This window comes from Ursus americanus, chromosome X (assembly GCF_024610735.1).
Source record: "Ursus americanus isolate L20-20 chromosome X, mUrsAme1.1.p, whole genome shotgun sequence".
NCBI classification, from domain to species: domain Eukaryota; kingdom Metazoa; phylum Chordata; class Mammalia; order Carnivora; family Ursidae; genus Ursus; species Ursus americanus.
The window spans coordinates 107242878-107261887 of NC_142164.1; the positions used below are offsets into that span (position 1 = coordinate 107242878).

At 46.4% G+C, this 19010-nt stretch overlaps 1 protein-coding gene across 13 annotated transcripts in view; it reads left to right on the forward strand.

Annotated features, from left to right (window-relative positions):
* SH3KBP1 (SH3 domain containing kinase binding protein 1) overlaps window positions 1–19010 on the forward strand; it is a 322979-nt gene that overhangs the window by 79043 nt on the left and 224926 nt on the right. For 2 of the 13 annotated variants that reach the window (XM_087860194.1, XM_087860201.1), the window contains exon 1: window positions 4663–4789. The exons of 7 other annotated variants lie outside the window; for them this stretch is intronic. In XM_087860194.1, coding sequence (XP_087716320.1) covers window positions 4739–4789 — 51 coding nt within the window. In that variant the 5' untranslated portion in view covers window positions 4663–4738. Of the gene's footprint in view, window positions 1–4659; window positions 4790–19010 lie in introns of those variants that run through there. 4 more of the 13 variants (XM_087860195.1, XM_087860199.1, XM_087860192.1 and 1 more) reach the window with 4 other exon arrangements.

Genomic DNA, 19010 nt, shown 5'->3' on the forward strand with positions numbered 1-19010 from the left:
CGCCACTTCCTATGAAAGCCTTATGATGGCACTTGAAGAAGGGAAATAAGCATATAAATTTTTAAAAAGTTTTTTCAAGTATATTGATTTTTAAGAATGGGTACAATTAGTAGTTCTTACTAGTTCCAAGAATTATTTATCCTGGAATGCTTTGGTTCCACGTAGAGCAGTTTAATATCAGAGACTTTGCAGGTTCCGCTGCTTTGACAGTATAGGAGTCGAATGTGACTGGTAGCTTTAAACATGCGCAGTAGTGCAAATGTTGACGCTGCCAGCACAAATGGAAAAACGAATTGCTTTAATTGAAAAAACAGGCTGTGTAGAGTCTTTGACTCCCTTTACATTTCATCTGGCTACTCATAGTTTCTGGGAGGGTGGGAGGGAGGGAGCAGGATTTGGCCCTGTTGTTCATCAGTAAGATCCTGAAAAATTTTGGAATGTGAATTCTGATGATGACCTCCCACTGCTTCTTCTCCCTTTTGTGATGGTGAAACAAAACACTACCTAGGAGATTCTGAAGCCAGATGGTGGTATAGCCCAGCCTTCTCAAACACTACCAGTGCCCTGTTGGGGGAGATGGCGTGGGGGCGGGGGGCGGGAGCATGGGAGTGTGTGACAGGAGATCTTGTTAAAATGAAGATTCGGATCAGGGGGTCTGGGCTGGGGGCGGTGCTTGGGGGGGTGGAGACTGAGACTGCAGGTCTAACAAGCCCCCAGGGGATGCTACTTTTGGGGGGGGGTGCATGTGTAGCGGGCCCTTCTGTCTCCACCCCTCTGTCTCAAGGCTGTGTTGATCATCTGAATCACCTGGGGGAGTTTGAATGCATAGCTTCCCAGCCCACAGCCGACTGAACTAGAGTCACTAGGGCTGAGGTTACACAGATATTTGGGCGGTGGGGGGTGGGGGCGGGGAGTCACTGACGTGGTTTGATAATAGATCTGTCAGCTTTGTCTTTTTTTTTGGCGGGGGGGTGGGTAATGACAACTTTGAAAACTTCACTGTAGGAATCAGATTGAGATGTTTAAAGACAAAGTTTCTGACATCCTAAGAGCTTCCTGTTTGACCTAAACTCCATGAGAAATCTTGACAGCCACTCCCCTTGGAAGGGAACAGGCCTGCTCTTGATGATTTTGTCCAGACTGGCTGAAATCAGAGAGTGTGGAGAAGAGAGAGAGAGGACTTAATGGTTAGTTTGCTGACCCGCTTCGCATTAGATAATGTCTGTGGAGGCTCCCGGAGTGCATCCAGGGGAGCCGGGGCCCAAATATGGAAAAGAGGAGCCATGATGATGAGGTAGGAGTTGAAATTACCATTGTTATTGTTTAAAGCGTTATTTCAGCACTTTCCCACGTGCCTGGGTCTGGGGTTTCATTTCTTGTGCTGCTCAGAGGAGGGCTGGACAAGCTGGGGTGGGGGGGTGCAGGCTGGGTGATACCCGCTCCATGGTGGGGTTTGCGGGTCACCCCTTTCACAGTATGACTTTTTCCTCTCTCTCTCTCTCTCTCTCTTTTTTTTTTTTTTGGATATTTGTTTCACGAATTTTTTAAAAATTGTTTATTATGTTAGTCACCATACAGTACATCATTAGTTTTTGATGTAGTGTTCCATGATTCATTGTTTGCATATAACTTTTTCTCTTTTTGATAACTGAGGCTCTCTAGCAACTGAATTTTTAACATTTCTGAAATCTTATTAATTTTTTCTCCTGAGATCATGTAGGAAGGTAAGACACCAGGGGGAGATGATCTTCCCCATGTTCCTTGATCTGTTGTGTCCCTTTTTAAAAGTCCTTGAAGTCCCTTTCTTCAAGACCAAGTGTTTCCCATTGTTGCATTTATAATTTTCTTTGCCTCAGCTCCTTACCTTGTCTGAGGGTTAAAAAAAATAAGGGAAATGTCATGACCGGGGGGGGGGGAAGTTTGGTGTGGGAAAGCCAGAGGCAGGTTCCAAGTGACCTGCCTCTGACCCGCACCTGCTTTCCTACAGTGACTTCAGACCCAGCAAGGGACACAGGCATCCATGACTTGTAGCCTGTGAGAAATCCTTGAGCCCCAACCACGCTGAGCACCTTGCTTCTCTTTGCTTGAACCTTCGCTGCTGCAGAGGCAAGGTTCTAGGACTTGGCCTGGTGGGTGTGACAGACCCAGAAACCCACTTTTCTAACCCATTGTGGTGTGCACCTAGTATGCCAAAGGAGCCCAAAGGGAGGGGACTTTAGAGCCTGGGGCAGGAGAACAAGGAACAGGTCAGGCAAAGAGGATGGTGAGAGTGCCTGAGGAAGTGTGAACAGAAGCCTGGAGGGGGAAGCAGTTTGAGAAGTATCTGGAAGGAAGCCTTGCCAGGGAGTAAAATGGGACATGGAGGTGGGGGGCTGGGAGGTATGCGAGGTCGGGAGGTGGCAGGGGCCTTGTGTACCTTTGTAAGGAGTTTGGACCCTAGAGGTGATCAGGAAGCATCAAGGGAACGCTTTTAAGCAGAGGCATGTTGCTGTCCGATGTGGATGGAGGAAGTTTCTTTAACAGGGCGATTTCTCCTGAATGAGTATCTGCCCCCATGCAGCTTATTTTAAAAATAGCTTTATTGAGATCTAACTTGCACACCGTACAATTCACCCATTTGAAGTGTCCCATTCGATGGTTTTTGGCATATTTACAGAGTTGTGTAACTATCACCATGATCCAATTTTCATACACGACCTTCATGTCAAGAGAAACCTTGTGCCCATTTGCAGTCCTTCCCCACTTCCAAGCCCAGCCATAGGCAACCAACCACTCATCTTTGTCATTTCTTTTTTTTTTTAATTTTATTTATTTATTCGACAGAGATAGAGACAGCCAGCGAGAGAGGGAACACAAGCAGGGGAAGTGGGAGAGGAAGAAGCAGGCTCATAGCGGAAGAGCCTGATGTGGGGCTCGATCCCATAACGCTAGGATCACGCCCTGAGCCGAAGGCAGACGCTTAACCGCTGTGCCACCCAGGCGCCCCAATTTCTTCTTTTTCTTTAACATTAAGGGGAATGTCTTCTGTGAGTGTATTCACTTCAAGGAGTCTCTTTGCCCAAATACAAACTCTTGCTCTTGACTTCCCAGCTATTGCTCAGCCCGCTGCTGTCAGCAGTGATATTTGCTGTCTCACCTAATGGGCGGGCTACAGGGTGGGTAGACCCCAAGGGCCGTGTGTTCATCTGCTCAGGGTGACATCAGAGACCGGTGTGCTTCTCGTCTGTCCTCTGCAGTTGTCGTGCCAGTAGCTTTGGCCCAGGACTGGTGTCTCTGTGGTTGTCAGGCAGCTGTAGAATGGCATGGCCTGGCAGTGGTGCCCTCTGCTTCCTTGTTCGCAGCTGGCACATAGGAGGAGTCCCTGTTTGTGTGAGCTTAGTTCCTGTTGCCCACCCTGAACCGAAGATTGCCTTAGAATTAATGAGTCTGCCCCTCTGCAGCTGGGTGGGGGCACTCTGGGGGAAGGGTGGCTACCTGTGCCAGACCACTAGTTGACTTTGCTGGGGAAGGAGGAAGGGAGCCACCTCTGCTGGGTAGGTTCGTGAATCATGGTAGAGGAGCTGAGCCTAGCTTTATGTCTCTGTGAAAAGCATCATCAACTCAGGTCTCACCAATTCAGGAGTTCATCCTAATTTGGTCAGGGGGTGCACTCGAGTTTATGTTTGGACAATGTAATAGTGTGGGCGATAGTGGTAACATGAACCTGTGTGGGAAATAAACGATTTAAGTCTCATTAGAAAAACCTGTTTGCTTTAGGATAGAAATGCTTAAATATATGACTAGTAGTAAATGCTAGAAAATTGTTCTTATCTTTTTTTTGGATATTTGTTTCACGAATTTTTTAAAAATTGTTTATTGTGTTATGTTAGTCACCATACAGTACATCATTAGTTTTTGATGTAGTGTTCCATGATTCATTGTTTGCATATAACTTTTTCTCTTTTTGATAACTGAGGCTCTCTATCTCCTTGGGGAAAAAAGTGAAATCCTGTCCTGAATATGTCAGTATTTGAGTTACTATGTGAACTTGAAATTAACAAAAATTGACTTTCTTTCAAGTATAATTCACGCTTCACTAAGCCAAGTAGACATTCTACCAGTTATTTGGACTTTATTAAATTTTGCTTTATATGTAATAAAAATTCAAGGTAAGCCTCTGCTTTACAAAATAACTTACTTGATTAGGAACTGTATTTTCAAATCTGTTTTGGAGTGAGGTTTGTCCTCATGTAAGTAATGAGTGTTTGCTGGTGCAGCTCTTTAATGGTGAGAACGGATGTTGAAGAAAGCAAACACCATATGCCCTTTGTTTCCCGTGCATGTCCCCTCCTGGAGGCTGGGTGGAGTGGTTCAGCTGTCTCGAATAATCTCCATTTTGCTGTTACTGCAGACTTTGCGGTTCTCCCACTCTTCTCTCCGATGTTACAACTTCTTCCTCTTCCTCCTCCTCAGTCAGAAAGGTTCCATGCTCTCAAGTGCCAGAGATTGGATTAATTTTGAAAAATGAGTTTCCCTTGATTTGTGACAGAAATTAGTGCAGAGAATTAAAAAAAAAAAACAACCACCCAGTGTGAATGTGTAGTGGGAGGGGCAGGCGGGTTGGGTACGGGACAGGATGCTTAGAATAATTCTGCTGCCAAGTGAATCAGAGACTTGCAGCTCTCAGCAAGCACGGAACATACTCCCAGCCAGAGTTCAGACACAGTCAGCCCGAAATCACCACGCCATACTGCACAGAATGGACCCTTCCGCAGCCAAAGCCCCGAGTGCTGCAGACACGCCTGAGACTGTAAGTAGGCCATGCATCTGGTTCCATTGCTCTTATGTCTGCATCTTTTGTAGCCTGTTGCCTGAGTACTTCTTAGGCCAGGAGGGAGGAGGCGTGATGGGGAATTTGGTCCCAGCTCTGTCCTTCCGAGATGGTGAGCAATACTGTTTTCCACTCGGACCGGGTCTCAGTTTTCTTGTTTGTGGCGGAAGGGAATTTCTTTTCCCCGGCGTTCCTCTGTGACAGAAGTGGCTTTTGGCTGAGCCCCTTTCGTAGTGGCATCTGTAAAGATTTTGGACAGCCCTGTCATCTGGTGTGAGGGTTCTTCCCTTCTTCTGACTGCGATCGATGAGTTTTGTCCACGGGACACCCCAGCCAGCGGAGCCTCCTCTCCCCGCCCCCCACCGCCCAAGGCATCCCTTTCATCAGTGAAGTGTCCCTATCAAGGGCTGGGAGCGGGTAACATTTCTGAGGCAGCTGGCAGGTTTGGAAGCCTGGGATGAAGCCAGGTGTGGAATCCAGCTTCCCTGTGATGGGAAAGAGAGAAGAATGAGATAGAAGGTGGGACAGAAGTCAGCTTGAGGTCTCTCCAGAGCACTGTCCTGCTGCTGGATGCCAGTCGAGGTGGCAGGCAAAGCTCAGATCCTCACTGCCAACTGGGCAACTAACAAATATCTCTCCTCATCTTACTCTTCCCATCTGAAAATCACTATCTTTTCACTTCATGGGATTGCTGGATTGTTTGAATCACGAATGTGAAAGTAATTAGTACTTGGTAGGCATTTGCTAAGTGATGTATTTTTGCCCTTTGTCCCCCTTCTCCTTCCTTAGTGGAATATTGTACCATCAGTGCAAGCACCATGCTGGGCTCCAGAAAGTGCCACCCATGTTGCCATCGTGGCTTCTTTCAAGGCAGCCTTTGTGGCCTCCAAGCTCTCTTGCTTGGTGTCATAGGTTTGATCTTGGTGTCAGCTTTGTTCAAGACCAGAGCCCCAGGTTGTCCTTTTAGCCTAGGTAAGGTGACCCCCTAGGACAAGGAGGTCTCAGGTAGATGGTGGGAGTGGGTCATGCTGTGTCTCAGAGATCCATTTGAATTAAGGATCGTGGGGGACAGGGGACCCAATTCAGGAGGCCATGTGATGAATCCTAGAGGAATAGTGATAATTCAGAAGAGTCATTTCTCATTCAGCTTTGAGTTTCCAAGTTATGGATACCTATATTCAGCCAGTGCAAGGGAGAAGAAAAAAAAATCTTGAAGAAAACTGCTCAGCAGTTGATCTGATTTCTGATTCAGAAGTAGGCGTAGGGCACTGTCATGGTGACATTCCGCCTGGTTGTTTCAGTTAACCCGTTCATGGGTTTAGGCATCCCGCGTGCACATCAGTTAGTTCCCAGATGCCTTCCACCATTATGGGCGTGTGTCTGCTTAGGGGACTTTCTAGAGCCTGTCTTGTTAATTAGTTTTACCGTGTGCTTTATCTTTGTTAACTGTGAATTAATTGCTAATAAGAGTGTTTTCTTGTCAGTCACAAGTTCTCCCACCCCTTTCCCCAGTTGAATTTCTTGTATTTCATCTGGTATTTAGGCTAAAATTGTTTGCCTTTAGCTGGCAAGATTCCTCCATAACGGTCTGTGAGCTCTAACACGGTGCTAATTTTTATCAGTGATTTTGGAGACACTGTATCATCTGTACGCTTTGTTTGGCGTGCGATGATGTAACCCACGTCAAAATCATGTATCATGGTGTTCCAGCCTTCAGTAGCTCTCTGTTGCTCTTCTTTGAAATCCACTCTCTTTCCTATGACCGGCTGCGCCTCGTGTAGCCTGGCACATGCCTACTTTTCCAGCCTCGTGGCCGGCGCCCTCACACCTGGCCGCTCCCTTCCACCACACCAGCGCCCTGGCTGCCCCCGCTCCCGCCTGGCCCTGTCCAGCTGCCGTGCCAGCCCAAGCGCTTGCGCTGCCCCCTCCCTGGAGTGCCCTTTCTCTGGCTCTTGCTTGGTTGGCTTGCTCTGCTTTCTTTCAGGTGTTACTTCGAGAAGCCCCTGGGCCATCTTAAGGGACTTCCTCCATCTTAAGTTACCTTTCTCCCTTCCTGTCACATCACCGTGTCTGTTTCTTGCAGAGCACTTATAACACAGCCTGTGAATCCCTGGTTACCTCACTGGTCTGCTTGGCACTCGCCGCCACCCCCACTGGAATGTCCACCCAGGGGCTGGCGGGTGCCTTGTCTGTCTTATTCCACCGTATCCCCAAGCCCCTGACTCAGTTCGCAACACACGGTAGATGCTCAACAAAGATTTCTTAAATGAGTAGGGGTTTTGGATGATCGATGTCGTGGATGACTTTTCAGTAGTCTGTGACTGCGAGCTGGTAAAGACAGTTGCATCATCTCTGTGCTGGCCACTCCTGGCCCCATGGGCCTTCATCACCGGCACTTTGGGAGCACTCCAGACCCTGAGGCCCTGTTTCCCTCTCCTGGCAAGCTGGTGGCTGGTATCCGGAGTAACCCCCTAACTGTTTGAAGCATCATTTTTGTTCTCAAAATGAAAACCACCTGTCTTCAAAGTAATTTGCTTAAAACAAATACTTACTTCTTTACTGAGGCCTTCCTCCCCTTCTGCCTTTCCTCACGTCCTGCCAAGAATAATGGGAAAACCCTCCTATCTTGGAGAGTGGTTTGCCCTCTGGTCAGAATCCAAAGCTGGACAATTTATGACCCAGGATGCCGAGCAGTAGGTTTTCCCTGCCCTGCTGCTCTCAGATGGTCACACTTTGTTCTCCCGAGGGGCTCCAAGGGGTCCTGTGATGGGGGCTCAACCTTGGTCCTGCCCCACTTTCCACATTGCCCTTTAACCATCCTCCCTCCAGGTAAAGAACCTAGCCCAGGGTGCCACAGAGATGGCGGCAGGGATGGGGACAGTGTCTGAGTCGTGTTCTGTGGTGGGCTGCTTGCTAGCTCCCTGACACCTTATACCACCTCCAGGGAGAGGCTACACTTGCCTGCATTTTAGAGACGGTGTAGCGAGGTTCACGGAGATGAGGTAGGTCGTAAGTAGTCAGGATCAGAACCCAGGTCTCTCTGGCTTCCAAATCCGTATATTATTTGTCGGTGTTCTCAGCGTTTCTCGGGTTTTGTTTTGTTTTTGCCATGTTTTTCAGTTAAAAAAGCTGGCAACTTCGTGGAGGTAGATGTATGCACACATGGAACTGTGACAAGTTTCCTGAAATAATAGTTGCCTTCACTGTGCGTGATGCGTTCTTACGTGCTTGTCAGCACATAGCAGGACTCTGTTCCTTTTTAAGGCCAAGAAATATTCCATTGTGTGTGTATGCCACCGTTCCTTTATCCATTCATCCGTCAGTGGACATTGAGCTGCTTCGGTATCGGGGCTGCCAGCCGCTGGGGGAGGGGGAAAGGTGGAGTGCTGTTCAAGGGTATAAAGTCTCCATCCTGCAGGCTGGCTCCATTCTAGAGCTCTGCTGTACAACGTGGCATCTACAGTTAACAGCACTGTAGTGTGCACTTAAAAATTTATGAAGAGGGTAGGTCTCCAGTGTTAGTACCCCAATGGCAAAAAAATGCCAGGGAGGATCTCCTAAATGGATTGTGTGGCCCACTAATTGGTGGCAACCCATGCTTTGAAAATAGTTGGAAAAACGCTGGTGTAGCTGATAGGTCGGTGCTTACTTTATGTAGAGGATTATATGATGAAAGCTACTTTTAAAAATGTTTATCGCAGAACCTACACATAGAAAACACACACGAGACTACAGCTTGTTGAATTTTCACAAACCGAACACATCTGTGTAAACAGCACCAGATGAAAACACACACCATTGATTTAAGCTTCTTTGAATCAAGGCAGGCGTGCAGTGCGCCAGAAAGTGATGTGCCCTCCATTTGTTCTGGATGTGCACGTGCAGCTTACTTGATAGAATCTTTTTTGAGGTCCTGTGTTTTGTGTTTCCAGTGGCAGGGCCTAACTGGTATTTTAGGTCTAACAACTACTGGAGCGGAACCAGGCTTCTGTAAGGACCATCCGAAATGGCCACAAAAAGAGGCAGAGGATATGCCTAGTAAACTGTGAACGACGAGGAGGAGGGAGGGCCAGGCCCCACAGTGGATATGGAAACGCTCAGGTGTGCGAACTTCTGGTGACAGTAATTGAGACCAATTTTACTGAAATGGGGTGGGGGTGGGGCGGGGAGGGAGCTTGTGATGAGAGTTCCAAACCCCTAGAAGTCAATGTACTTTTGTGTAAAATAAAGAACATTCACCTCTCACAGTGAGTATTGATTTTTAGAGAAAATTCTTTTAGCGTACCGAATCAAACTTTTTCTTGGCCAAAGACCTAAATGTATCTCAATACCAAAGCAAGCTAGATTAACTTTGCTTTCATATTGTGTGGGTTCTGTAAGGTTGTCTTGGACAAACTATACCTAATTCCTCGTCGTGGCATATACGTGGAAATGAAAGGGAGTGAGATGCTTGAACGTGCCTTTAAGCATTATGTGCTGTTACAAAGTTTTATTAATCTCTTTGTGAGACGCATTGATAGCTTTTAGTCAGGCCGCAATCGCTTCCTTGAATCAGGGACTTTGGGATAATAATAAATCCTTTTGTCTTTGTTGATTAGATAAGCTCTTATTCATTGTTCATTTTTGTGAAGGAGACTTTGAACTCTTACACATTTAGTGTGTGTTTCCTGGCGTTCTGGACCTATAGTGTTCACTGTGGGTCTGTGTTTAAATTCTGTATTTGTTGTGGAAGGAAAGTCCTGGGACTGTAACAAACACACTGTGGAACGGGGTGGGGGCACCGTGCTGGGGACAGGGAGCGGGTCTATCTGACTTACCATTCCTTTCTTGGTGCCCAGCTTCAGGCCATTAAGCACCTGCTGAGTGAATGGAAGGAGAGAGGGAAGACTGCTAGCTAGGATTTAACGGCGTGTACTGCGGGCTTTGTCCCCTTTATCCTAGTCAGTCATTACCACAAGCCTGTGAGGTGCGTACTGTTAATATTCTTTAGAATGACCTCACGTCCTTGTTTGCCAAGGGACGGTTCTGGTGTGTGCCTGCTATCCTAGCATCGACAGTGATAACACCCTCTTTCACTCTAAAGTGCCCTGATTCCAGTAATAAATTGGTTCACTCTGAGAAGACATGAAGAGACGTTTTTCCAAAGAAGACACACAGATGGTCAACAGACACATGAAAAAATGCTCAACATCACTGACCATCAGGGAAATGCAAACCAAAACTACAGTGAGGTATCACCTCACACCTATCAGAATGCCTAAAATCAACAATGTAAGAAACAACAGGTGTTAGTGAGGTTGTGGAGAAAGGGGAACCCTTATGCACTGTTGGTGGGAGTGCAAGCTGGTGCAGCCACTCTGGAAGACAGTATGGAAGGTCCTCAAAAAGTTAAAAATAGAGCTACCCTACGATCCAGCAATTGCACTACTAGGTATTTACCCAAAGAACACAAAAATACTACTTCAAAGGGATATACGCACCCCGATGTTTGTATCAGCATTATCTGCAATAGCCAAATTACGGAAACAGCCCAAGTGTCCGTCTACTAATGAATGGATAAAGAAGATGTGGTATGTGCACATGCACGCACACATGCACACGCACACACACACGAGTATTATTCAGCCAAAAAAAAGAATGAAATCTTGCTATTTGCAACGACATGGATGGAACTACAGAGTATTATGCTAAGTGAAATAAGTCAGTCAGAGAAAGACAACTACCATATGATTTCACTCCCATGTGGAATTTAAGAAACAAAATGAATGAGCAAAGGGAAAAAAAAAAGAGAGAGGCAAACCAAGAAACAGACTCTTAACTCTAGAGAACGAACTGCTGGTTACCAGAGAGAAGATGAGTGGGGAGACGGGTGAGACAGGCGATGGGTACTAAGGAGGGCACTTGTCCTGATGAGCACCGGCTGATGTACAGAAGTGTTGAATCACTGTAGTGTACACCTGAAACGAATATTACACTGTAGGTTAACTAACGAACTTGAATAAAAACTTTAAAAGAATAGGTTTGCTCTCAGATGTTGTGGTTTGGATTGACAGATGGGGAAACCGAGGGCACAGAGAAGCCGCATCTCTCCCTAATACCACCCAGCTAGTGGCATTAGGATCTTTTCCTAAGAGTCTGACTTCAGATTTTGTCGTTCGATCACTAAGTTTTGCTGCCTCAGCACTTAGGCCAAGGAATATGTAGTGGAAAAACAACGCTCTCTGTTTTTCAGTCTCACTATTTAGTAAAAATCACTGCTGTGATGTGTGATTCAGGGCAGACAGACTGTGCTAGTGAAGACCCATGGAAACTCTAAATGCGCTTTCCCTCATAAACCTGGATGCCTGGTATCCCAGAACGGTAGGACCATTCACACGGGCCTGGTGCTTCCTAGTTTACTAAACCCTTTCCCCTACCTTATTCTGTTGAAACTTCATGTGTACTCTGTGAGGTGGGAGGCAGTATTTCCATCTTACGAAGGAGGATGGGCGATCTGCAGGATGATGTGGTCACCTGCCCAAAGTTTTACAGCCAGAAAGGGAGCTGATCCAGGATTCGCTTCCTATCCTGCCTCCATCATCAGCGCGTGGGCCTCGCAGCCAGGCGTGCTTACACAGCTATTTTGAGGGTGCTTCTCATGGAGGATTAGAAAGTCCTTTGAAGACTCTTTACCATAACACAAGGTTACTGTAGCACAAGCCTTGGCACTGTCGACATTTTGGGCCACTTAAGGCTATTGTGGGGGACCATGCCCTGTAGGCTGCTGAGTAGCATCCCTGACCTCTACCCACGCCAGTAGCACTTCCCTCCCTTCCTCCCTCCCTCGGATGTGAGAACAAAAGTGTCTCCAGAGGGTGTCAAATGTCCCCTGGGACACAGTTGCCCCTGGTTAGGAACCACTAGCCTGAGTTCAATAGCAGCATTTGAAAGAGGGAAAAGGACAACCTTGAAAATGTCAGACCTGTCATTTTCCCGCTCTAGTTTCTAAAGCATCAGAAAAACTATCAAAAGACCCACAAAGGGGTAGAAAAGGGAACATGCAGCACATTTCATGTTGGATTTGGCTCCATGGAAGAGCGTTGGGTCTCCCAAGGAAGGATATGATAGCCAGCGTTTTTTTTACGTTAGAAATCACACAATTAAAAATGTTTTTTAATAGAAAAGTTAGAATAGAGATCAACTGAAAAAGGCACATATGCAGTCTCCTGGGAGCCTGCTGCCCAATGATAACCACAGTTCACATGATGCTTTACCTCCTTCTAACCTTTTCCAACATGCATATATCAATCTTCCAAATAGGGCCGTGCCACAAATGCTATTATAATCAGCTTTTTTTTTTTACCTTACATGTGCCGCAAATACCTTTCCATATCTCTAATATAGAGCTGCAACATTTTTTAAAAAAGATTTTATTTATTTATTTGAGAGAGAGAGAGAGTGAGTGAGGATGCACAAGTGGAGGTGTTGCAGACAGAAAAGCAGACTCCACACTGAGCAGGGGGCCCGATGCGGGGCTCAATCCCAGGACCCTGAGATCACCACAACCTGAGGCAAAAGCAGATGCTTAACCGACTGAGCCACCCAGGCGCCCCTAGAGCTACAAGATTTTTAATGGCTGCATCATATTTCTTTGTATGGTTACAGTATAATTTATTCACTTGGTCTCCTATTGTGTACATTTGTTTCATTTCCAATTTTGTTTTTTGCTATTACATGCAAAACTATGATGAGGATTTATGTGTGTGTGCCCACGCCCTTCACAGCCTTTTCCCCCCTTATAGAAATAAGGAGATTTTATCATCCATTGAATAAGATCCCTAATTTGTGGTGAGCTGGATTACATTTTGAATATATTACATAACTTTGCCCCTGAAAATTATGGAAAATGCATTCATAAAAATTAGATTATGCATTAGACGTGCAGAATGGGGTGTGGAAAGTTCTTTGGTTTTCTGATTAAATGATGACTAAAAAGAAGCCATGTAGGTTTCATGCCCTATTCATGAAAACCGCTCGTAACCGTAGAGCACTACTTCCTGAGTAGGAATTACAGCTCCGTAAAGATCACCGAATCTACCTTTAAGAGTTTGTTCATTGCTGAGAGAAACTTAGGGCTATGTTCTCATGAATTTTCATTGTTCATGGAGTTTTCTTATATGTATTTAAAATGACAAAATGAGGGGCACCTGGGTGGCTCGGTTGGTTAAGTGTCTGCTTTCAGCTCAGGTCATGATCCTGGGGTCCTGGGATCGAGCCCCACGGGCTCCCTGCTCAGTGGGGACCCTGCTTCTCCCTCTCCTCCCCATTCATGCGCTCTCTCACTATTTCTGTTGCTATCTCTGTCTCTCTCTCTCTAATAAAAAAATAAAATGATAAAAACTTGTGGTAAAACCTTTAAATAGTACAGAAAAGCTTAAATAAAGTTCCCTCCTTTACTCTGCCTTTGTATTTTTTTCATTCTCTAGAAATTTTCTATGCATACACAAACATTAAAAATGTGCAAAGGCTTTTTCAAAACCCCACAAACTGGCCAACTATATGCAAGGTCTGATCTAACTAGCTTTCTTCAGTTAACACATCTTTCCATGCCTACACCTTATTCTGTTTAATCGGTGCCCTGTTTGGGGTTTTTCAAGCTTTTCTTTCTCTCATGTAGCAAAGTGGTCTATTTAATTTATTTTTTTATATTCTATTTATTTATTTTTAATCAGTCTATTTTACATGAGTCTGTCTGTAGGCTACATGCCTAGCAGTGGGGGGGTTGGGTTAAGAGTCTGTGCCCGTAGAATTTTCATAGATATTGCAAAATTGCCCTTCCACTGGGAGTAGCTGGACTTGTTGCATCAGGCATTTTTTTCCTGCCTGGCATAAACTGTGGATTAGTACATTGGGAACACAAAGGTTGACCCATTCATGGGAAGGGCCATCAGGGTTAGGAGGCCACTGTCTTGAGGGTGATCAGGAAGGGGGATATGTGTTTACTGGTTTTCTCCTGGGATTGGCCAGAAACTGGCTTTTGCTTTTTTCAACCATGGAGTAAAAAGTATGTGTATAAAGCCAGGAGACAATACCTAGGCAGGCAGCTTTCTGGTAACATTTGATGATGTGTCTCAGAATCTACGTAGCAAATGTACCAAATGCACTGTGTAAATATGTAATGTAATAAATGTAAATGTAATGTGCTCTAATCATTTCATCATCATTTTCCACCCCTCTTTATCTCCTCCATGAAGTCTTTTCTGATGTTTCTCCATTCCCCATCTTCATCTATTCCATGCTATTTTTTGCACTTTCCTTTTATAAAAAAAAAAGATCATTATGGCCGATATTGCATTTTATTGTTGTATTATCTTATTTTTGTCCAGCTGTGTTTCCCTGATGAAATTTGGACCAACACTTGGTCTCTAGTCTTCGTCACCCTAGTGTGGTGTTGGCACGTACGTATTTTGATCAGCTGCTTGCTTTGGCATTTTCCTTATATTATGGGGCCCCTGTGCTTGGTAAAGGAAGACTGTCCCTGGATACCCGCGTTGTTAGTCCCCAGAAAGGTGCTCATTAAGGTCTCTGTCGCCTCACTTGTCAGCGTGGTGCTTTCCTGCTGGGGAAGGGCCCAGCAAGGTGCCATCTTTTATTGATTTGGTATTTGAAGCAGTGGAGGGTGGCAGACATTGGAAGATGTTTCTGTGAACCCCAGTGGGCACAGCAGCTGCCACAGCCCGGCCTAATGGCATGAAAGGCCTGTGTTTCTGTGAAGCTGGGGGCTTTCTGATGGGCACTGCCAATGTTCGCTTGCTGCAGTCTTGGCCAGGATTTTTTTTTTTTAATTTCTTTTTTTTTTTTTTTTAATAATGATTTTTTATTATATTATGTTAGTCACCATACAGTACATCCCCGGTTTTCGATGTAAGGCTCGATGATTCATTAGTTGTGTATAACACCCAGTGCACCATGCAATATGTGCCCTCCTTACTACCCATCACCGGTCTATCCCATTCCCCCACCCCCCTCCCCTCTGTAGCCCTCAGTTTGTTTCTCATAGTCCATAGTCTTTCATGTTTCATTCCCCCTTCTGATTACCCCCCCTTTCTTTATCCCTTTCTTCCCCTACTGATCATTCTAGTTCTTATGTTCCATAGATGAGAGAAATCATATGATAGTTGTCTTTCTCTGCTTGACTTATTTCACTAAGCATTATCTCCTCCAGTGCCGTCCATGTTGTAGCAAATGTTGAGAACTCATTCTTTCTGATTGCTGAGTAATATTCCATTGTATATATGGACCACAACTTCTTAATCCAGTCATCTGTTGCAGGGCATCTCGGCTCCTTCCACGATTTAGCTATTGTGGACATTGCTGCTATGAACATTGGGGTGCATATTGGCCAGGATTTTTTTGAGTTGGTCTGGGGTTAGCCACCCCAAGGCTGAGACACAGAGAGGAAAGCAGGTCTCAGGAAACCTCTCATATGTCAGTGAGCCTAAAACTGGGCCACCTCTTGGGGTGCACCCCCTTTTCCAGTGTTCTTGCTAATGCTAGGAGGTAGTTGTTGGGGCTCGGGGCCCCTGCCCCAGATGGTGAAAGCTCAAGTCTGCTTAGGTTCAACCTCTGGCTGGGCTCCTGGGAGGGGGGCTAAAGGGGCCATCCTCTGCTTCCTCCCCAGCCCTTTCTCTCCTCTACTTTCTCTGAGGGCTTACACCTGGGACCCTGGTCCCGTGACTCTGTTGGGAGCTTCCTGGAGGGTGGCCTGGAACCCCAGCAGAGAGTCTTAAAAAAGAAACAAACTAAAGAACTTTTATTGTTTATTTTTCTTATTGTTCAAGTAATAAATGTTCTCTTACAGCAAATAAAGGAGACTTTTTGGAAGCAGGCATTGTGATCCAAGGAAAATGGCCTGTGGAGCCAAATGGTTCTAGATTGGAATGTGGGCTCTGGGATTTTTTCCTGAAGGAGCTGTTATGATCTGAATTGTGTCCCCTCCATATGGTGAAGCCCTAACTTCCAGTGCCTCAGGATGTTACTGTATTTGGAGACAGGGCCTTGAAAGAGGTAGTTGAGGCCCTAGGGTGGGCCCTCCTGCAATCTGATTTGTGTCCTTATGAGAAGAGGGGATGAGGACACAGAGACGCACCGGGGATGTGTGCACAGAGCAAAGCCCATGTGAGGACACAGCGAGAAGGTGGCCATCTGCAAGCCAAGGAGACAGGCCTCACATGAAGCCAGCCGGCCGACACCTAGCCTTGGCCTTGGCCTTCTAGTCTCCAGAACTGCAAGGAAATACATGTTTGCTGTTGAAGCCCCTCAGGCTGTGGTATCTGTCAAGGCAGCCCTGGCGAACAAATATAGGGCCTTCTAGCAAGTCAGCTCCTCCGGTTTTGCTTCCCCCTCCCTGAGGAGAGGACCACAACACCTACTTCTCAGAGTCAAGGCGAGGGACGGACATAATGCCTGGTTTAGAGTAGGTGCTCACAAAGGGCGCTCGTGATAATGCTCATTTAGTAATATAATAGTAGGAACCACCGCCACCTCCCCCACCCTGGTTTTCTGACCTCGACCTGATTTGAGGGGTTTTGTTTGTTTGTACTTTCTTTTTAAGTCCTTTTCAAACAGGGTTGCCGGGAACTCCTGGGATGTGGGGGAGGCGGGCACTTCATGGGTCTAGCAAGCAATGAAGTATTTGCTTCTGAGCCCTCCTGTTCCTTTTAACCTCATCACATACCGGCCCTCCAGGCACACTTTTATTTGGGACAATGATGCTGCCGCTAAGATGGGCTAAAAGCGACCTCAGGTGCGGTGTGTTTACCACCCCTGACGTCTCCTACGTTCCTCTGCTTGGGCTGCTGCAGCAAAGCACTGCACCCGGGGGCTTCAACAGCGGAAAAGTGTGGTCTCGCGGCTGTGCGTGCTGGAAGGCCGAGATCAGCGTGTGCGCAGCGCTGGTTGCTTCTGCGAGCCGTGAGGGAGCGTCTGTTCCACGCGCCTCCTCTAGCTTCTGCTGGCTTGCTGGCAACCTTGGGCTTTCGTGGGCCCGTAGAGGCATCACCCTGATCACTGCCTTCATCTTCACGGGACAGTCTCTGTGTGTGTGTCTCCGTGTCCAAATCTGTCCTTTTTATGAAGTTGTCAGGCACGCTGGGTGAGGGCCCACCCAAAGGACCTCATCTTTAGCCTGATCGCCCGTAAAGGCCCCGTTTCCAAATAACATCGCATTCACAGGTAGTGGAGGGGAAAGCTGTAACATGTTTTTGGGGAATAGAGTTCAAGCCATACAGCAATTCTATCAGCTAGTGTGCCATCAGTGGGTCTGTGCCAGCGGCAGCAGCTGCCTGGACAAGCGCCCTGGTCTGGCCCGACCCTCCTGCCCAGCATGCAGCTTTCAGCCCAGAAGTCACCTCCTCAAAGAGGCCTTCCCTGGCCTCTTGCAATAGAGATGGATTGAATGATTAAGTAGATTGCGGAGCAAGATTAAAATGTGACTGAGAAGTGTGCCGATGTGTTTCCCTTAAAAGTGGGAGAGGGCTTGTCTCTACCCCACAGAACTGTTACTTGTCGCTTTCTTGTGTGTGTCAGCTGTGTCACCACTACAGATGGTATTTCAATAGCGTTTTATGCCTGTGAATTGCGACATCGGGCACCCTCCGAATGTCATCGTGTTTCCTGTTCTGTGTACAGAGCATGGCGAGAGGACTCTGCTTGTTGGATTTGGATTTTTTTTTTGTAGTGACTCACAATTTGATTATGATGTTACAATAATTCACAGAGCAAAACTGGCTAGCACCCTTCTCTGAAGGCCATCCCAGGTCTAGAAAACCTGTGAGTTAAGAGTAAGGGAAGTGTTTACTGGTTGTAGTTAATCAGTTAGTATTGACTGAGCACGTTCTGTCTGCCAAAGCCACGCTAGGTGCTGTGCAGATACAGAGCTCGTGTGCGCGATAGTCATGGCCTCCAGCACCACACAAATCAAACCGAGGCATGAGAGTGTGTACTATAGAAACGAAGTAGGAAGGAGTGTTCACTGTGGGCCCGGGGTCAAGAAGGGCTTGGTGCAGGAGCCTAGCTTAGTTTGGGCTGTGCCTGGAAGGGAAAGAGGTCCCAAGAACAGGAGGAAGACTGTGCGCCTGAGACAGGGCCAACACAACATTGCTAAGCTCTGTTAATGGTCCCAGTGTACACTGAGCCACCTTGTTTGAATAAAACTAATTTTGTTCAAGGGGCACCTGGGGGGCACAGTTGGTTAGGTGTCCGACTCTCGGTTTTGGCTCGGTTCTGATCTCAGCGTCATGAGATTGAGCCCCACGTTGGGCTTCACACTCAGAGTAGAGTCTCCTTGGGTTTCTCGCCCCCTCTCTCTCTCCCTCTGCCCCTCCCCGATGAGCGTGCTCTCTCTCTAAAATAAATAAATAAGGGGCGCCTGGGTGGCTCAGTCAGTTGGGCATCAGACTTTTGGTTTCTGCTCAGGTCATGATCTCAGGGTCCTGGGATCGAGCCCCATGTCAGGCTCTGTGTTCTGCTCAGAATCTTCTTGTCCCTCTCCCTCTCCCTCTGCTCCTCTCCCTGTGTGTGCTCTCCCCCTCTCTCTCTTTCCCTGTTTCTCACTCTCTCTAAAATAAATAAATAAAATCTTTAAAAAAATCTTAAGGAAAAAAGTTTAAAAATTTTTAAAAAACTAATTTTGTTCACAACATAGGTATGATATGGTTTATGACAGAAAAATATTGGAAACAAAGTGCCCTTCAACCTGGGAAGAGTAAATTATAGTATATCCAGGCAATGAAATACTCTATAGCCAGAAAGAAGAATGCAAACACTTTTTACTGATATGGAAAGACTTCCCAAATATATTGTCCAGTGACAAAGGTAAGTTGCAGAACAGTGTGAATGATATACTAATGTATGAGAAACTGGAAAATATCCAAGAAACTAATTACAATTAGGAGCAGTAGCGGTAATTACCCAGGAGTGGTAAACTGGGGTAATGGGAGCCAGAGCACGTGTGCCCATGCACGCATTTTCGAGATTTGAACGACGTAAATGTATCCTAGTCAAAAAGCTACAAAGAAAGGTGTGATGTTAGTAGCATGTGGTCATACTGTTGCTACTCTTAAATGGATGTGCATGTCTCAGATGCTTTGTTTTGGGAGTACATAATGAATGACGGTAACCAGCTGCACTAGACATCTAAGGGGTAAGCTCTTGCATTTGC